The following is a 19,251-nucleotide window of genomic DNA, read 5'->3' as shown; positions in this document are numbered from 1 at the left end:
AGCAACATAAACAAGTATTTAACATAAACTGTAGTACCTTTAACCTGTCTTTTCATTTGATATTGCTAAACCATTAATTTAAAATTTTTATGTTATAGATAACATTGATCAAATGAAAGACCGACCATAGGGAGGTCTTTCTTTGGCAAGTCTGACACCCCGTGGTTGTGTTATACGACAAGAAAAACATTAAAATATGCATTATCTGACTTATACATGTATACCGTCAAAATTATTATTTTCTGCAAAGATTTACAGGATTTGCATCCTGTTTTACCGATCAAACTAATGTGGGATATTCATTTCTGGTTCGTTCAGGTTTAAATACGACTTCAGCTCATTTATAATGTGAAATAAAACTCATTAATTAATCTTGATATAAACTTTAGAAATCATTACCCACTTACAATAAAAAAAATTACTATAATTGCATGAAGCAAGTGAATTGTTATGGTGTATTAAATATACAACTCACTTTGTTAGTAATTTATTATATCAACTTAGTTTATGAAAGGGGGTGATTGTATGTATTTTTCTTCTTTTTTTTCATGACATTTTTATTGAGGAAAAAGCAGTTTATTTTTTCAACATTTTTTAACGAACTGTTCAGAATAATTGTTTTCTCTCTTTTGTCTGGTAATAAATTTAAAAAACAAGAGGCTCTCAAAAGCCTGAATCGCTCACCTGTATTTTAGAGGAGAAGATTTTTAAATGTTAGCAAACTTGATGAACAAATTGTGTAAAATTGTCTTTAAAGGGCAATAACTCCTTAAGGGGTCAATTGACAATTTTGGTCATATTCACTTTTTTTGTAGATCTTACTTTGCTGAACATTATTGCTGCTTACAGTTTAATCTATCTATAGTAATATTCAAAATAATAACAAAAAACTGCAAAATTTTGTTAAAACTACCAATTCGGTGGCAGCAACCCAACAATGGGTTGTTCGATTCGTCTGAAAATTTCAGGGCCGATAGATCTTGACCAATTAAACAATTTTACCCCATGTCACATTGCTCTAAAAGATTTAGTTTTTGAGATATAAGCCAAAAACTGCATTTGACCCTTATGTTCTATTTTTAGCCATGGTGGCCATGTTTGTCAATGGATACAAACTTCGGATACAATTTATAAACAAGATACCCTAAGGAACATTTAGTTAAAGTTTGAAGGTAATTGGCCCAGTAGTTTCAGAGAAGAAGATTTCTAAATGTTAGCAAACTTGATGAACAAATTGTGTAAAATTGTCTTTAAAGGGCAATAACTCCTTAAGGGGTCAATTGACAATTATGGTCATATTAACTTTTTTGTAGATCTTACTTTGCTGAACATTATTGCTGCTTACAGTTTATATATATCTATAATAATATTCAAAATAATAACAAAAAACTGCAAAATTTTGTTAAAACTACCAATTCGGTGGCAGCAACCCAACAATGGGTTGTTCAATTCGTCTGAAAATTTCAGAGCTGATAGATCTTGACTCTAAAAGCTTTAGTTTTTGAGATATAAGCCAAAAACTTTTCTATTTTTAGCCATGGCGGCCATGTTTGTCGATGGATCAAAACTTCGGATACAATTTATAAACTAGATACCCATTAGGAACATTTAGTTAAAGTTTGAAGGTATTTGGCCCAGTAGTTTCAGAGGAGAAGATTTTTGAAATAGTTTACGACGACAGACGACAACAGACGACGACGACGACAGACGACGACGACAGACGCGGACAACGACGGACGCCAAGTGATGGCATAAGCTCACATAGGGCCCTTCGGGCCCCGGTGAGCTAAAAAAGAAGAAGGCTTAAATATCATACCCCACTCGCCATAATATATAAAGTACATGGCTGTTATTCTCTAGAAAATGAGAATATTTGGTCATTTGAATATTTGATAGAGTAAAATGTATACATAAATGCAAATATCAAAAACTGGCACATAGAGAGCACGAAATCGTGATGTACATAACACACGAAAAACAAACATCCATGGGTCAAAGTATGATTTCCAATACAGTTTGAATAATTGAGATTTTAAAAGTCCTACACACGAATGTATTAAAATTTGGTTTGTTTTAAGTTATATGAAAAGTTTTGCATTATTAAATTCGTCTCACATAATTTACCTTTATTAAAGCGATGAATTAACAAAACTTCACATTATTTGTTTCGAAAGTTCAAATGTGTGTCAACGACGATGTTTGGTATTTCAGTCTAATAAACGGCCTAGAAGTAAATGTCATTGAAACTTGGTATCGTCCGGGTTGATCCTTCAAAAGAAAAAAAAACCTGTCGTTCTGAAAGAAAATAACTCCATATGGGTACATACGTTATCAATATTGCAAACTTTAAGGTTTGTCTTGTCGTATAACACCCCGAGGTGTGTTATACGACAAGAAAAATCTTAAAATATACATAATCTGACTTATATACCATTGCAAAATATTCATTTTTACGATTTTGCAGAAATTTCTATCCTATTTTACCGATCATTAAAGTACGAGATTCTTTTCAAATGAGTTTAGTTATAACCACGCCCAACAGATCAATTTTATTGTACATGTAAATAAGGTGAAAATAATTCAATAAAATAAAACTCACTATTCAAATTTTGAAAGCGTGCAATCACTGTCCAGTTGTATTAAAATAAAACTGAATTACGACTATGGATGGTATAGATTTGTTAGAGTGGGACCCGATTTCTCTAACGCAAAGTTCGTATATTCTGAAATAAGCGAAGAAAAAGAAAGTGATATTCTAAGTTCTGTTGATATGAAACCAATTAATTTCTCGTAATCAATTTAGACATGGTCAACCAGAGACAACACAATCACTTCAAAACAAGATTAAGGAAGCGGTTCCAAATATTTCAGTTTAAAAGTATACATGGAGTTATAATGTTTTCTGTAGTTAGAAAACCGAGCGGCGTTTACGACCGATATCGGATAATTAAGCAATTGCTCCAAATTGTTTACAAAAGGAGTTAATTTGCATTGACAAACGGAAATGTCCACGTCGCCAGAATATTTCTTACACAGGTCATTATTTTATGCCTTGGAGCACATTTCATTGAAAAACGGTATCGTTCGGGTTGATTCTTCAAAAGAATAACCTATCGTTTAAAAGAAAATAACTCCATATAGGTATTTAAGTCAAAGTAAATATTTTGTTAAAATTTTATGAAAATTAAACGAGTCAAATCTGTTTTAGTCAAAGTTTTTGTAACCCCTTAAACGACACTTCACAATAGTTGAGCATCATGAATCCTAAAACAGAGGCTGATCTCAAATGCGCAGGACGAGCACACAGATCTTTCTCCACTAGTGACTTTCGTCGTTTGAGTAATAAGTCGCCGTAGGTGATGAAAATATCGAAGAAATTGAAGCTACAGCAGTTAGAAATTATCCGTGTTGATTTGTGGCACTGACATTCCTTAAGCGGACAAACAAGAAATATGAAGGCATCCCTCAACAATTTGAAATGACCGAAGGAAATCTTCGTTCAATAGCTTCCTTGTAATAAGAAAATATATTAAGAAATGCATGATAAGCAACACAAGCTCTAGTAGGTCGTATCAACTGAATGATTCCATATACGAGGACTCATAAAATTGTTGCTATTTTGTTTTAATTTTGCTGTTAAATTAATCTCTTAAGCAGTCTTACTAGCGAGACCATGATCATAATCGGTTTAAAATGCATTTTTGCAAGGGAACGAAACTCATATTTGTGATTATAATAAATAAAGGCAACAGTAGTTTACCGCTGTTCAAAGTAATAAATCGATTGAGAGAAAACAAACCGGATTACAAACTAAAACCGAGGGAAACACCTCAACTATAAGCGGAAAACAACGGAACAACAGAAACACTGAAGTGCAACAAAAACAAACGCCAACATACACAGAAACGAACTATTTGATAACAACTGCTATATTCCTGACTTGGTACAGGACATTTTAAGAAAAAATGGTGGGTTGAATCTGGTTTTATGGCTAGCCAAACCTCCCGCTTATATGGCAATGTTAAAAAATATCGCTAAAATGACAACACTACGTGACAGAAATACAGCACAAACAAACGTAAGAACACTCAGCACAGAGAAACGCACAAATAAATAATAGAATATTCGTTACAACATGTAAACCGCAGAAAAATAACGAACATCTTCCATTAACGACAGCACAGGACATATCAAACAGTGACGTATTTTTGTAACGAATATATAATCTTGAAATTTATACAATTATTTTCACAATACTAATAAAAGATAGATCACAAAAAGTACCGATAATGTGATTCTTTATATTTGTTCCTTTATTCATTTAACATCTTCTGGGGAAAATATTTACGCTTGATGATGCTTAAGGGTAAGAAAGAGATTATTTAATATATTCTTAGGTCACTTTATTTAATCTTATAAATAGTTTTAATGACAGTGTCTAGTTTGACATGATATTGGTTATAACTATGATAGATATAATCGACCACGTATTACCTCGTCTGGAGTAGTTATTCATGGAAAATAAATATGGTTTGTGGAGGCACAAGTAAATGGGTTGGAATAAATCGAAGAAAGCTAATTTTATTCATTTTCTATTAAAATAGGAATTAGAATTATTCTTGTTGGAGGCAATTATTGCAAATAGAGTAGATTATGTATCCACACTTATTCAAAATGGGGTAACGTTTGATCGGAATTATATGTGCCGACTTTTTGATGAGGTAAGCAACATACACTATTTAAATTAAATATATTATGTATTATTTATATTGTAAACTAGCATTAACAGGCATACTTTCATTTGATTTCAGCCAATATATTATAGTGCATTTAAAATGAACAATACAATAGTTCTTAGACTGATTTGTTGTGAATTTAAATGAGGAACTCTTCTTCAAAGTGGCTTCCACAAAGATTTTATGACGACAGTTCTTACATATTTTGCCAAGTTTAACTTATTTTCTATGCATTTTTCTCCTTTTTTAATTTGTGTGATGTATTTGCACGTTGTTATTTTTTCATTTGAAATTCGATTTGTAATTTGTCAACCAAATAAAAGTACAACATCAATATAAGTTTTATCTAAAAATTGAACGTGTTACGTAGCTCTTTTGCTTTCTACAATCAATTTACTGGCAAGAATTGAAACCGTGGGAATAAAACTAAGTCTGTTGTCACCTTCTGACGTGACAGTGTATACGTTTTTAAAGAGAGGCGGGAGAACACAAAAGGATTTTCATGCTCATAAGTCAAAGACAAATTGAAAGGGCAATGGTAAAAAATAAAAAAACGACGAAAAGATAAAAAAAAAAAACAAAGACAAAGGATATATGTTAGTATTATTCTTGTACATTTTGGATTGTTTACTTGTTTTAGTAGAGTGCACAGAACTCCAAACTAAATGTCCCACAAGCAAGATTAACATGACATATATTAAGTTATCTATTCTGTATATAATCTTCATAATCATTTTAATGTATTTATAAATTCTTCTGTATCGAGGGTTGTGCGATATGTCCCAACCCAAGAGAGTAAACTTTATGATTTCTGAGACTGAAGACATGTTGTATCTGAAGAGTAAAAAGAATAGGACGTAGTTTCTCTCTTTCATGAGTAAAAAAGCGTAATCGCAATTGACAACAAAGGAACTGATGCAACTGAAGCTATAATTAACGTGACGTCAAAATAATTAGCACCACATATTAGAATCATAACCAATAATATTTTGTTCACGAGACAATTTAATTAACACGAGTGTTAAAATATTTTATTTCCTTTCTGCGTGATGTATAAAAGGGCAAGTCCAGGAATAGAGAGTTGTTTTTGTAAGATAGTTATGTAACATTATTGTTGAATAATCTTTACACTGGTCTCGCGTTTTAATGCCTTTGATGAAAACGAAAAACGTTTGGTGTCACATTCATATCGGGAATGTTTGAAAAAGTTAGGAAAAATTAATGTATGAAGAAAAATAAACTAAACAGCAGATTACTGCATGAAAAATGATTTGTTAAAAACTTAATTGATCAGACAAATCTGAACCGGAACTTAAATCTCTTCTTGAAATCAGTTGTTTAATACTGATTGATAACATTCTGCTTATTATACATGTCTTAATGTTACACATTGTTAAATCATCTTTCTTGAAAAACTGATTGATATGCATAAGCAAAATATAAACAATTATCACAACAGGTTTTGCATTAAATACAATTTGTGTAGTCCTTTTATGTAATTGCAGACCTTAAAGTGTGACGGATGTGATGCAAAAGACTGCAGGAGGATTCATGCTATACATTCCGTAAGATATCAAATTATGGAATACAGATCAGATTTTTTTCGTTCATGATTTGTGTTTTGTTTTAATTTCATTGTCGTTTAGTACTTCTTGGGAGAAAGAAATATAGATTCAACCACTGCAACAAGTGAGATACAACATTTCTCAACTCGAGACAGGTAAATTCTAATATTTAAAGCGCGAGGCTTGCCAAGCTTTTTAGATAATCAAAATTTAACTGTTGAGAGTGGAGAAATTCCGTAATACATGAGATATAGTTGCGGAATCTGTTTCTCTAATGAATTTTATCCTTCCTTTTCAAAGATTTGCAGAAAGCTGTGTTCTTTATATGTGAAGTCATCAGGCATGGTCGTCTTTTTTATTGACGTCACAATAGGAAATTCAGAAGAAATCAAGAAAATTTGACGTGATAATTAAATTTTGACCAATCATTTGCCGAGAACAAATATTTCACTATTGAGGAGAACAATTTTTTCACAATCGGTTTGGAAATGTGAAAATAGTGAGAGAAAAAAATAGAGAAAAATAACATCTATTATTTGAAGAGAATCATGACCAACTAAAAAGGTAGCTTATTGAAGGAATCTCTCCTTCTAACTGTTATTCTATCTTTACGATTTTAAATTAGTATAGTTCTATGCCTCCTATTTCCATGAATTATAGAACTTAACGTGCATAATTTTTGAGGCCCTTTATAGCTTGCTGTTAGGTGTGAGCTAATGCTCCGTGTTGAAGGCCGTACCTTGACCTATAATGGTTTTCTTTTATAAATTGTTACTTGGATGGAGAGTTGTCTCATTGGCACTCATACCACATCTTCTTATATCTATATGTTTATATTTACTGATATTATGTGTTTGTAATCAAGGTATTTAATCGTATGAAGAAGGAGTTGTGACTTTTAAATGTGTTTTGTGTATATATAACCGGAAGAAAAGTGACATTGGGAACTTTTACCATAATTCGAAAAGTGCTTTATATGAACTCTCGTTTTAGATTGAATATTTATATGAACTCTCGTTTAAGAATGGATATTTCTATGAACTCTCGTTTTAGTTTTAAATTGAATATTTCTTGTTTTAAAATGTTTCTTTATTTCAAATACCCAAAGAGATTATAGATTTTCTATTTTACAACTTAATCCGATGGCTGTCAAAAGTGCGAAAGATAATACATGTATCTTATACTCGAACTACAAAAGAAGCAATTATCGCTATTTTACCAAATGCAAGTTTAGCCGGAGGACAATAATCCGATTATTATTACATAAGATTGGACAATAATATATATTTTATGAGAACCTTTTATAATGTTTTAATACCCTTATCTTTGACTTAATTTATGTTTTGTAAACTGTTGCTTGGGCAGTCTTCTCCTAGCTTTCAAGCTGTAAACTTGTGTTAATAAATTTGTATATATTGTATACGGTCTTGCGTTTAAAGCAGCCACAGTGTCGATTATAGACCTACAGACTTTAATGTAACCCGTGCCGAAATTCACGGAGTTATACCGAAATTCACGGGGTTATATATATTTTGAAATGGAAGTCAAGATCTTCTCTGAAGGATAGTCCTCATAAATTTCCTATTCATGTTATGAAAATTAAATTGAATTGTATATCAGAGTATTGTGTATTCGTCAACTGAGTTATCCAATGTAATGCATTATTGATATGAACCAAAATAATAAAACTGTAAGAAAAAACTCATTTTGATTTTCTTTCATTGCCGTTTAAAAATGATCGGTTGATTGAAATTTACTATACGTCCAGTGGCAAATATTGCATGTGTATTCAGGACGAATACAAAATAATGATAAACGTAGTAGCTATGTTCTGTAATAAGTGTCGACTGGGTTGAACGGCAGGCAATATTGAATTCCATTACTACTGGAAGATGAGAATATATTGGATAATTTTATTTAAATTTCCTTTAAATATTGATCAAATACATACACTAACTCATGCTACTTGTATACAATATTTTCTCTGGTATAAATATTTTGCAGAGTTTGAATTTAGCAAAACGAACCCTTTCTAATGTGGCATATTGATATCATTAACTGAAAATTCAATAGGTAGTGGCATCAAACCAGATGAAGAGAAGAAAAAAATCGCACAGACTTTCAATGCATCCATACTTGGCAGCTTAATTATTAAATTCACAGTATGAACTATACTGTTTTGATACAAAGCGGGAAAAAAATATGCGAAATACTTTGTGGTGGATGACATAAAGGTTATTTTTAATCAATAGACAATGAGCAACAGAATTGAATAAAGTTCTCCATTTGCATATCAACAGTTGAAAAAATAATCTCTAGGTATGATACACCCAGATTTGTTGGGATACATATAGATGATAAAGTAATGAGTCCGAAGTATAAAATGCTATTGTTAGGGAAAAAATGTTGATTTTCTTTTAAGCGAGTGTCTACAAAATGCTGTGATGGAGTATGGTGCACTTGCAATAAAAATTGTAAGGAATGCAAAATGAACTGCAAGTATGAAGAATGTAAAAAACAGACTCCGACTAGTAGCAGAACCAAAAAATGTCAAACATGTAGTCGACATAGAGACGATAGTAGTAAAACAATATGTCGATCATTGCATGATTTACGCCAGAACGTGCGTAAGATATGTCAAAAACTGCTTCATTATCCTAAAGGTATACAAATCTTGAATAAAGATTAAGTTGAGGACATATATTTTCTGTCTATTTTCAACAAAAAAAGATGAGACATATAGCAAATACGACAAAATCAATTACAGATGATTAAGAACAAAGTTCAAAACAAACTTTAAAAAAAAATACATAATATACATATGTTAAGAACCAATTATTAAGTAGTGTTAATGGAGATAAAGGGTTTTTTTTTGAAAGAAGAGGCTTTTGCACACGTGAAACTGGTTTAACCACAACACATTTTATGCCTGTTCAAATTCGTGCTATCTGGATTTTATGTTAATCGTTGTTTTGTTTTTAGCTCATGCAATTGGAAAAAATAATAATAAATGAGACAATTGAATAAAGCCGAATAATACATTCAATGTAGGAGTCCTAGGTGGCGGAGTGACTTAAGTAGTTCATCTACAGTGACAACTGTTTTATATTACTAGACCTACAAAAAGTCGCAAATATTACTCCCTGGTACATAGTAACCTGGTTAGGATTTGAAGGAAAAAACGAAGAGAGGAACACCAATCATAAGTAGAATGACGAAAGACAACAACCGGGTAAAAAGGAAATATGGACTAGCAACCACCACTAAAAACAAAACTAAAGATAGCGTAATACGAATCATACTTTTCATACTGCATATTTTCCATGTGCTTCTGAGACAAAAATTAAAACAACACGTTATTAATTTCATGCGTTCGAAGCGTTTTTCTGGATTTACCTGGGGTTGCTTTAATAATGATAACATTTGAGGCAGTGTTTATATAGTAGAGTCATCACAGCGGACATTTTGCTATATTCAAGTTTGAAGAAAGTGCCCCATCCTAACTGCATAAAAGTAAAGGAGTAACACGTGGTCTGCTTCGTCAATTGACTCGATATATTATCATTCATATATAAATTACCATATTGCATAACATATCGTTTATATATAGAAGCTGTTTACATATCAGAAGAACAAACACAGATGCAAAATTCAGTTGTACAAAATTCCAAGCGACCCATTAAAACGATGACCGAAGGTAATATAGTTTAAACTTATTTCTATTATCAATTTGAGTTGAGCTCAGTTCTAACCTCTCTTTAAATTGTCAGCAACTGTCAGGATAACTGTTTAAGAACAGTACTCCTGACACCTTAGGAACAGGTTGCTACATAAGCGGTTCTACCTTGGAATAGATTTGGGCAGTTTAAACATAGAACAGTTTTGGACATTTCTAACCAAGAACAGTTCGGACTGTCTTAAATTTCCCTAGAGCAGATTTGGTCAATTCTACCCTGGAACTGATTTTGACAGTTCTATTTCTAGAACAATCTGCAAATCAGTATACGGTTACCATGCCAACGCACCAGGTCTTGCTCCTTTTGGAGTTTGTGTCTAGTTATCTTGCGTTGTCTGCTTATTAAATTTATGGGATTTGAACATCAGGTAGAAGAGAGACGTAAGATACCAAAAGGATATTAAATCTCACAAGTCGATAACGAACTAACAGTAACATGGCAACAAAACAAAAAAGAATCAAAACACAAACAACAGTCTATATAATTCATAGACTGATCGGCATAAACCCCCAGCAAAAACCGGTAACTATTGTTGTCTTTATTAGACACCTCTTTATCTATTTATACAGTTTTTTTATTTAATTTATTGATTAAATGTATTTATTTGATTTATCTAATGTATTCAATTTATTTAATTTATTTATTTAGTTTATTTATAAATATTATTAATATTTTTTTTCTTGCTTTTTCCTATTTTTTTTATCTAGTATATTATTTACGAAAAATATTCCTTTTTTTATATAGCTGTTACTTTTTTATGATTTTTTTTTTAGTATTGTTCATTGTATTTATTATCATAATTTAATTTTCGTTTTTTAACTTCATGAACTGTTGTGCATATTAACATGTACCAAACTATACATACTTAACATATGTACAATTTTCATAAGGTATAATGTCAGAAAAATGAAGTCGACAATAACTTACCGATATTCATATCTCGTAAATTAATTAAGAGACAAATCAAGTAACATTTAAAAACTGAGGGAATAAAAAAATAATATGGTCACTATGTTATCCAAATGTTTACCTAGAAAAAAAACACATCGAAAGTTTTCTTTGACCAGAAGATATAATTTTCAGTCTAAATAGAACATAACTTGTATTTTTATAATAATTACATAAATATTAAAAGTATATTTTCTCATGTTTTGAGCATTACGAATAACAAATTAGAATATTTTGATACAAAAATTAATGAAGAAATAACAGAACTAAAACATACATCCAAGACTAGTTATTTTACTATTTAATCAGTTTTATCTTAAATATGACCTACAGGGGGATCCAGCTACCAGCCCTGTTCTAAATAACGACAAGAGAGCAGCTCTAATTTACGCAAGTTTGGTATTTTTGATGAGGTTTTACGTAATTTGGAACTGGTCCTCCCCCAGAACAGTTTGTTACAATTTTACCTTAAACCAGATTTGGACAGTTCTACTCTAGAAAAGATTCTAGCCGTTCTTGCCTAGAACTGAGTCTGGTCGTTCTATCCAATAACAGTTCTTGGGTAGAACTATAAAGGTAAAACTGTTCTAGAACGGTTTTAAATAGTTTTATAGATTATTCTGACTGGTCTAAAGGGTGTTGGAACTGATAAAATAGACCCAGATCATGAATTTAAATATAGAATATACTAATGTTCACTCTACACAATTTTTGTGAAAAAGTTGACAACTAAGATTTTATTTTAATAACATTTGACTGTACACAAACATTTTATTATTATTCTGATGTTGGCTTTAAAAGTAGGCACATGTTTTGACCATCGAATTTGAAAATTGACAATCTTGGTAAATATAAAGATGCTGTGTTTTCTTTTTATCTAGAACCCACCGCATTGTATCATGTATTGTTAGCATGGGCGATATTTGCACAGAAGGAAGACTTAGCTTTAATTTTTTGGTCAAAATGTGAAAACCCGTTATGTAAGTATACTATTAAGGAGATTTGGTTTCATAGATTTTCAGATATACATAATATTCGATGCATCAATATTGCAAAACAGAAGCATACTGGACAAACAGTTTCGAATATTTTTTAATCAGGTTAAATATAGAAGGCGAGGAATAAAAACAAATACACTAAAACATATATACTTCGTCAGAAATTTAGCCTAACAATGTTAGATCTGCAATTTTTTTTAAACATCTTTTTTGTTGCTTCTTTGTCATGGTTGCACCGCCACCTGCACTTAGTCAAGTGCCCTAGACCACTAGAACAACTAGGCTATAAAATAAAGCTTTCGTTAAACGAGTAATGCATTTCCTTGTCTGCTTTTTCTATGGTTGTAACACTGTACATGATGTACATCAGCTAGTTATGTGAAAACTTTACGACAAACGTTCTCTATCAGATAAGCTATAGTTATACAGGGCTTACATCATAATGTATATATACTTCGTCTGACACTTAGCCTATGAAAATTTACGTGAGAAAATTTAGTTCTTCTCTCGGGGAAATGCGAACCAATGATTCTGACACATCGTAATGTGTCACATATTTAGACGTATACAATAATATTATGATTGATGTGACTGCATGGTAAGTAACATCATCATCTTTTACGATAGACAAAATCTAGCTTCATCGGGCTTGCCTCTTTCTAGGTCAAACTGTTGTTAAAGTAAGGTAACTTTGCAAAGTTCATTGGCTAATATTACAAAGATACTATCAACACCAAAAACTCAAAATGAAGCAAGCTACAAAAATACATATATTAAGTAATGCTTCACATTCTATTGTCTTCAAATGGATGCTGTTAGACAAATAAAGATAACTGGAATTTTGATTAAAGCTAAAAATTTTCTCTTTCACAAAAATTATGTACGTTTCGGTAATAAAGTTTATCGAGAGGTTATAGGTATTACTCTTTAATAGCCGAGTTGACCCTGTACTGTTATGAATCCCACTCTATGGCCAAACTCAGTAACTCAGACCTGTCTAAATTTCATTTAATCGATTTTATTTTGATAATGTTTCGTTAAATAATCAAGAATTATCTAAAAATACTGCCGAGATTTATCCAACATGTCCAAAGGATCTTACTTTTAATAAATCAAATATAAACAGAAATAACTGTCCTGTCCTAGATTTAGATATTTCAGTTTTACACAGGAAACTCGACACTAAACCTTACGACAAAAGGGACGATTTTTCGTTCACAATTGTTAATTTTCCTTTTTTGGACGGTGGTGCTCTTTTGCCACCATCTTACAGTGTTTATATATCCCAAATTAATCGCTATGCCCGTGTCTGAAATGAGGCTTTCAATTAACTAAATCTATGTATTACCGGTAAATTAATAAGTCAAGAATTTCGTAACCACAAATTACTTAAAACCTTTACTAAATTTAAAAATTACTAAATTCGTCCATATATACAAGGATTTGGTTTGAATGTGATGTTGTTTACCGAGCCCGTAAAATAAATACGATCCGAGTAAATTTATCGATGCTTAAAATAGACTTATCCTAAAAGGCAACCAGTTCAACACTGTAATAAGATCTCTGAATATTGTTTTTATCTGTAAAACTATTGATTTTTTAACAGTAAATTAAAACCAAACCAAATATCATTGTTATGCACATATGTATATTCACGGTTCTACAATCTGTTGATACCTATGTTTTAACATTGCACATTGTACTGATTGATATTTGGGTCTTAGATACATGATTTTTTCATTAGTTGTTTTTGACTTTGAACTAGCGTTCAGTAACTGCGAATACTGCAGATCTTTTAATTATAATTACTTTGTGTCTATGTGTTTTTGTTAGGTTTTTTGTGCTTTATATCCATCTGAAGACCTTTTCATCTTACTTTTTATTGTTTGTTCTGATGTTGTACTGTTACACCACTGTCCAAAGTTAGGGGGATAATTTGGCGACAGCAAGCATGTTTAACAACGCTACATTCTATATGTGCCTGTCTCAAACCAGGAGCCTGTAATTCAGTGGTTGCCGTTTGTTGCTGTTGTTTTGAAATTGAAATGGTATTTGGACAAATCTCGATCAACAACGATGATTTCTTATGAAATATCATTCTTTTCGTATTATTCAAGTTTGCCCAATTCAATTGTATATTGGTATGACGGACTAGAGAAACCACAGTTTAGCCTTTTTTTACATTTATTAATCAACGTTTTCAATAGAATTAACTGTGTTGATACATTCTTCACAAAACCGTAGCTCCATGTTTTGTGATAGAGTTACCGTTATGATCACATCAAAGTATTTATTTCGAAACTACGGGATTTAATTCCTTAAACTATTGTTACTTTGGAATAAAACTAGTTATTGTATATGATTTATGGTGATGCATATTTGTCAGTGTAATGAACAGGTAAACGAGTTCCGCGAAATGTAGGAAATTACGGGAAATGTCCCGCGCGAATGAAATATTGGTTTCAAACTGTTGAAATTTAAATGTCTTAGGAAACGGCCTTTTTTGTTCTCATAACCTGTTCATTTCACGTTAGGCTTTGTGAATTAAGTAAGAAGTTAAAGTTAAGCTGTTTAAGCATTAATTTACACATCTTCCAGTAATATTAGTGTAAAAAGACGGTGAATTCCGTTACACATTTTATTTGACGGTGGTGTTTTTGCCGTGAAATATTTTTCGCCCAATTCTGGCCTAAATTTGAAATTGTGCTATTGTTATTGAAGCATATATTTAAAGATATTTATTATTTTTGTTTAAACACTGACATTGCGCAGGTTCTTTGACTTGGCTTAAATTTTGTAAATATAGACTTTGAACGTATTGAAATTAATATTTCTGCATAATAAGTTATTTTATTTAAAACTCTTATATTAATTTGCAGGCTTTTCTACTATCCGCTTGGTGGCTTACATTTTTACAATACAGTTTATCATATTGGTTTTTCGTTTATTTGTTTTTTTTTACATAAATCATGCCGTTAGTTTTCTTCTTTGGATTGTTTTACATTTGTCATTTCGGGGCCTTTGATAGCTTACTATCTGGTATGGGTTTTGTTCATTGTTGAAGGCCGCACGATGACCTGTAGTTGTTAACTTCTCCGTCATTTGGTCTCTGGTGGAGAGTTGTCTCATTGGCAATCATATCACATCTTCTTATTTTTATATTCTGAGATATTTACTGAACACCATTACTTTATATTTACATTATTATCATAGTGAATTACTAAACAACAATTATCTCTTACAGTAGCAGCAATAATGACAAGCAGCATACTGAACACTATGGCAGAAATGGTTAATAGTGCAAAAGATTTAAAACTCAACAATGATCTATTGAAACACTCAAGGTAAAATTTTACTAGTATGAGTTAACTTTGAATACTTTCAGCTTCTATTTGTGAAATTTTGCATATGGAGTTTATATATTAAGTTGGCACGATCGTTCAGAGCTTGCGTTTCTAATCATTATTTCTCAGATAAAGGGTAGCTACAAACAAGCAAGCTATTGAACCAAGGGTTCCTAACAGTAAAGTTTAAGTCATTCCTTTGAAGGTTTTACGGACGCCATCAAGAGTTGACCGTTATGTAATATCTGCGTAAAAACAATGGCCACGGATATGTTCAAATTGTCCTTACCATATTCCCGTTCACTTTTTCTCTTAAGTGACATCACCGATTGAGACTTATTACCGAAGATGTTCTGTCCATGAGCAACTTGATGAGTGCCACTAATAGAGCAGAAATATTTGACCTTTTAGAGCACCTAAAACCATTTCCAGTTTTTGTGTGGTTGGTGTTGCTCAGTCTTTAGTTATCTCTGGCACAACTTATTACCGAAGATGTTCTGTCCATGAGCAACTTGATGAGTGCCACTAATAGAGCAGAAATATTTGACCTTTTATAGCACCTAATACCATTTCCAGTTTTTGTGTGGTTGGTGTTGCTCAGTCTTTAGTTATCTCTGGCATTTTGTAGACTTGTTTGTCTTTTAGTCGTCTTTCGTTGCCATTGTGTTGTCAGTTTATCTTCGACTTGTGAGTTTTATATGCCCCCTTGTTACACCCCGCCTTTTTTAAGTATACGCTTCTTAATCGATATAAGATATTCGAACATCGGTAAACCCGCTAGCCTTATTTTACACTGTAAATCAGTGTACATATGCGCAGATTCTGTAAACGTAATAATACGTAGAAAGATGAACAGAAATTACCAATAGGACATTTCAACAGCCTACACTAACCACTAACATCTGAATTTTGTGATAAAATAGGCGGGATTCACTGTGCAACAATTTTTACAAATGTTTCTGCCTTTCGAACTATGTAACTAATCTTCCATTAGTATTCAACTATTAAAGTTAAGGTTAGTATACAGTTTATGATTAAAATATGTGTTTTAAAGTAAACAAACAAATTACATAATGTACCGAGCCCATCCGAAATCGTGATAATTTTAATTAGAACTGTCTGAGTAACAAAAATTCAAGTATGTTTAATCGTTTTTAATTTTATATTCCAAAAAAAATAATGAATAAACTTTAAATTCCAGACTGTTTGAAAAACGAGCGCTCTTCTTGATGGACTCATTGTATGAAGAGAATGAAATAGGCTGTATGAGTTTGATGAATACAGAAGACAAAATTTGGGGGATTCGTATAGCTCCAGTAGAATGTGCATTCGATAATGTGATGATTGACGTGGTTGGACATCCATGCGTGCAGAGATTATTAAACAGAATTTGGTACAAAGATACAGCAGCGATGATACAGCAGCGATGTGGCGTGATTGGATGAAGGTAATTTGGTCTGTCCGTTTTTTTCCGCCAACAATTTTCAACCATACACCTTAACATTCAATCAATAACTTTATATATATTTTTAGATATTTTCTTTACATTTTTCAGCACAAAGTCTGGTTATACCTTTATCAAAAGATGTGGAAGATACCGAAGGGATATTAAAACGCATAATCCCAAACCAAACTGACAACAAAAGACTGAGCAACATATTCTACAGTTACGAGATGTCTTTTATAAAAGCTGGAGATAACATTAAATGCTAATTTATAGATATCCAAATGAATAACACCTCTTTAAGAAAAAAAAAAACACATCGGGATTATGGGCTTTATAGGGATATCCGGACTTGCGACATCGTTTACACATTCGTATTTTTTAACACGAAGATTGGTCGTATAATGGATGATCGAGTATTGTTTAAATTGGATTATCTCCTGTTAGCAACAATTAATCGGAAAAGCGACACCATTTTTTTTTTTCTGAAAACAGGGAAATTATTAAATTTGAACCAGGCTCTATCGCCAATTAGAAGAGAAGTATATGTAATAGATCTTCCAATAAAACCTTGACAAAGTCGAAACTTTGAATCTTTTCACTTGTTTTTGTTGGTTTGTTATAAAAGGCATGTAGCTGTACACTGCCGTCTTATATACTTCACTCTTTATAACCATATTATTGTGTGGACATGGCATCATATGTCTATTTACATAATCAAAAGATCCTCTTAACAAAAGACTATAAAAACTTCTCACTTTTCGTAGAACAATGTTTACTTACTGGTTCCATATTGAAAACACTTTAGTTTACTCTTTTTTAACAATAATAGCGGGTCAGTATTATCATCATTATCAGTCGTGTTGGGAAACTTTATTTTAAGTATTTTTATTCGTTCTATCCTTTAATGCATTCAATGCACAAAAAGCGACATCAAATATAAGTTGAATATGTTACATTTTTTGAAAAACTAATCTAAGATACAAGGCTAAATATTAAGTTCACAAGGCGCACGTTTCATCTACACAGAACTCCTCAGTTCAGTTCGAAACAAAACAGTTAAAAAAAGCGAATCAATTCCAAAGTTGAATAGTAATGAAAACAACAAATTCCCAATTAATGTCAAGTCGGGCGAAATGCATCTATGGCTGGGGAAAAAGATGGTGTTCAAATTTATAGGAAACTGATCGTACCAATGACTAATTATGTCAACCCTCCTAATATTGGTTATTCAAAATGTCTACCAACAGAGGTGTTGAAAAATAATATATATTTGTTGAAATGTCACAAAATGTTTGTTTTGTACCAATTGTATACATTTAGAATAAGGCAACAAGTTTCGGAAAACGCAGCTGTACTAATGTGCATTTCGGTTAAAACTGAAGGTCCTTTTTCAGTAGTTCTTATATGAAATGAATTAAGTAAGTTTCAATTATTGGCATAGTAATTATTTATTCAGAAGGTTGAAAATATAACAAAGGGAATGCGTTTTGACAAACGTTTTTAAATCTATCATTTTGATTTTACAGAATGTGGTTCGTCTATCCGGTGCAGCATGGAAATCACCAGCTATGATGTTTATGGTCCACTATGTAAGATAAAATAAATTAATGAATTTTTAAAATGCAAATCCGTGCCTATTGTGTATAACTGACATGTTTTATCTGTTTATCTGAACAAAATCAATTGAAATCATTAATTTCTTGTGAATTCTCCAATGATCAGGATACAAGACATCAAATGCACATTCAACATAACATATAATACGTCTTTTCTTAAACATGTTAATTAGGTTATAAAAATAAATTTTCAAGTTTTCCTTATCAGTAAAAAAGTCAAAAATACAAATGCCTGTCAGTTAGAGTTCAGGAATTATATTCTACTAAAGATGGGCGGGCCATTTTAAGTTGTTCTGACCACTAATATCAATATATTTATTTTTGGTTTAGACTGTGATGTCTTGTAATTAACGTACATCTTTGTTTCGTTTTTTTAAGGGGTTGCACACAACGTATGAGGATACAGATGTATTTTTCACATTTTTTCAATCATAATTAGTCGTTTCATGGGCGTGAACATTGATTTGTTTTATATTTGAATTCTGAATTAGATTAAGAAATAGTTCTTTCATGCTATGCTCTATGCTCATTTTAATCTTCTAAAAGAAAAAAAAAAACAACATCGTGCAAAGTTCTGTAATTCAATTTTCAGATATATTGATGATGTTCTGTCACTCAATAACCGACATTTCAATGAGTGTTTGCAGCTCATATATTCCAGTCAACTTGAGATTAAGGATACTACTGATACTTAAAGTCTGCTTCATATCCACATCTTTTCCTCGATAAAGATACAAAAGGGCGACTTTAAAATAGAATGTATGACATACGTGACGATTTCAACTTTCCAATTGTAAACCTCCACAATCTCCTCAGTAAGATACCCTCTGTCCAATCGAATGGCGTTTACATATCTCAAT

The 19,251-nt window shown here is 31.7% G+C and overlaps 1 protein-coding gene across 4 annotated transcripts in view; it reads left to right on the top strand.

The window, feature by feature from the left end:
• LOC127734318 (uncharacterized) overlaps positions 1-19,251 on the top strand; it is a 125,074-nt gene that overhangs the window by 90,225 nt on the left and 15,598 nt on the right. Inside the window, exon 18 of one of the 4 annotated variants that reach the window (XM_052244152.1) lies at positions 18,302-18,364. The exons of the other annotated variants lie outside the window; for them this stretch is intronic. Coding sequence (XP_052100112.1) covers positions 18,302-18,364 — 63 coding nt within the window. The remainder of the gene's footprint in view (positions 1-18,301; positions 18,365-19,251) is intronic. 4 annotated transcript variants of the gene reach the window in all.

Source organism: Mytilus californianus, unplaced genomic scaffold, assembly GCF_021869535.1.
Source record: "Mytilus californianus isolate M0D057914Y unplaced genomic scaffold, xbMytCali1.0.p SCAF_3, whole genome shotgun sequence".
In the NCBI taxonomy this organism is placed as follows: Eukaryota; Metazoa; Mollusca; class Bivalvia; order Mytilida; family Mytilidae; genus Mytilus; species Mytilus californianus.
This window is presented reverse-complemented; position numbering and strand designations above follow the sequence as displayed.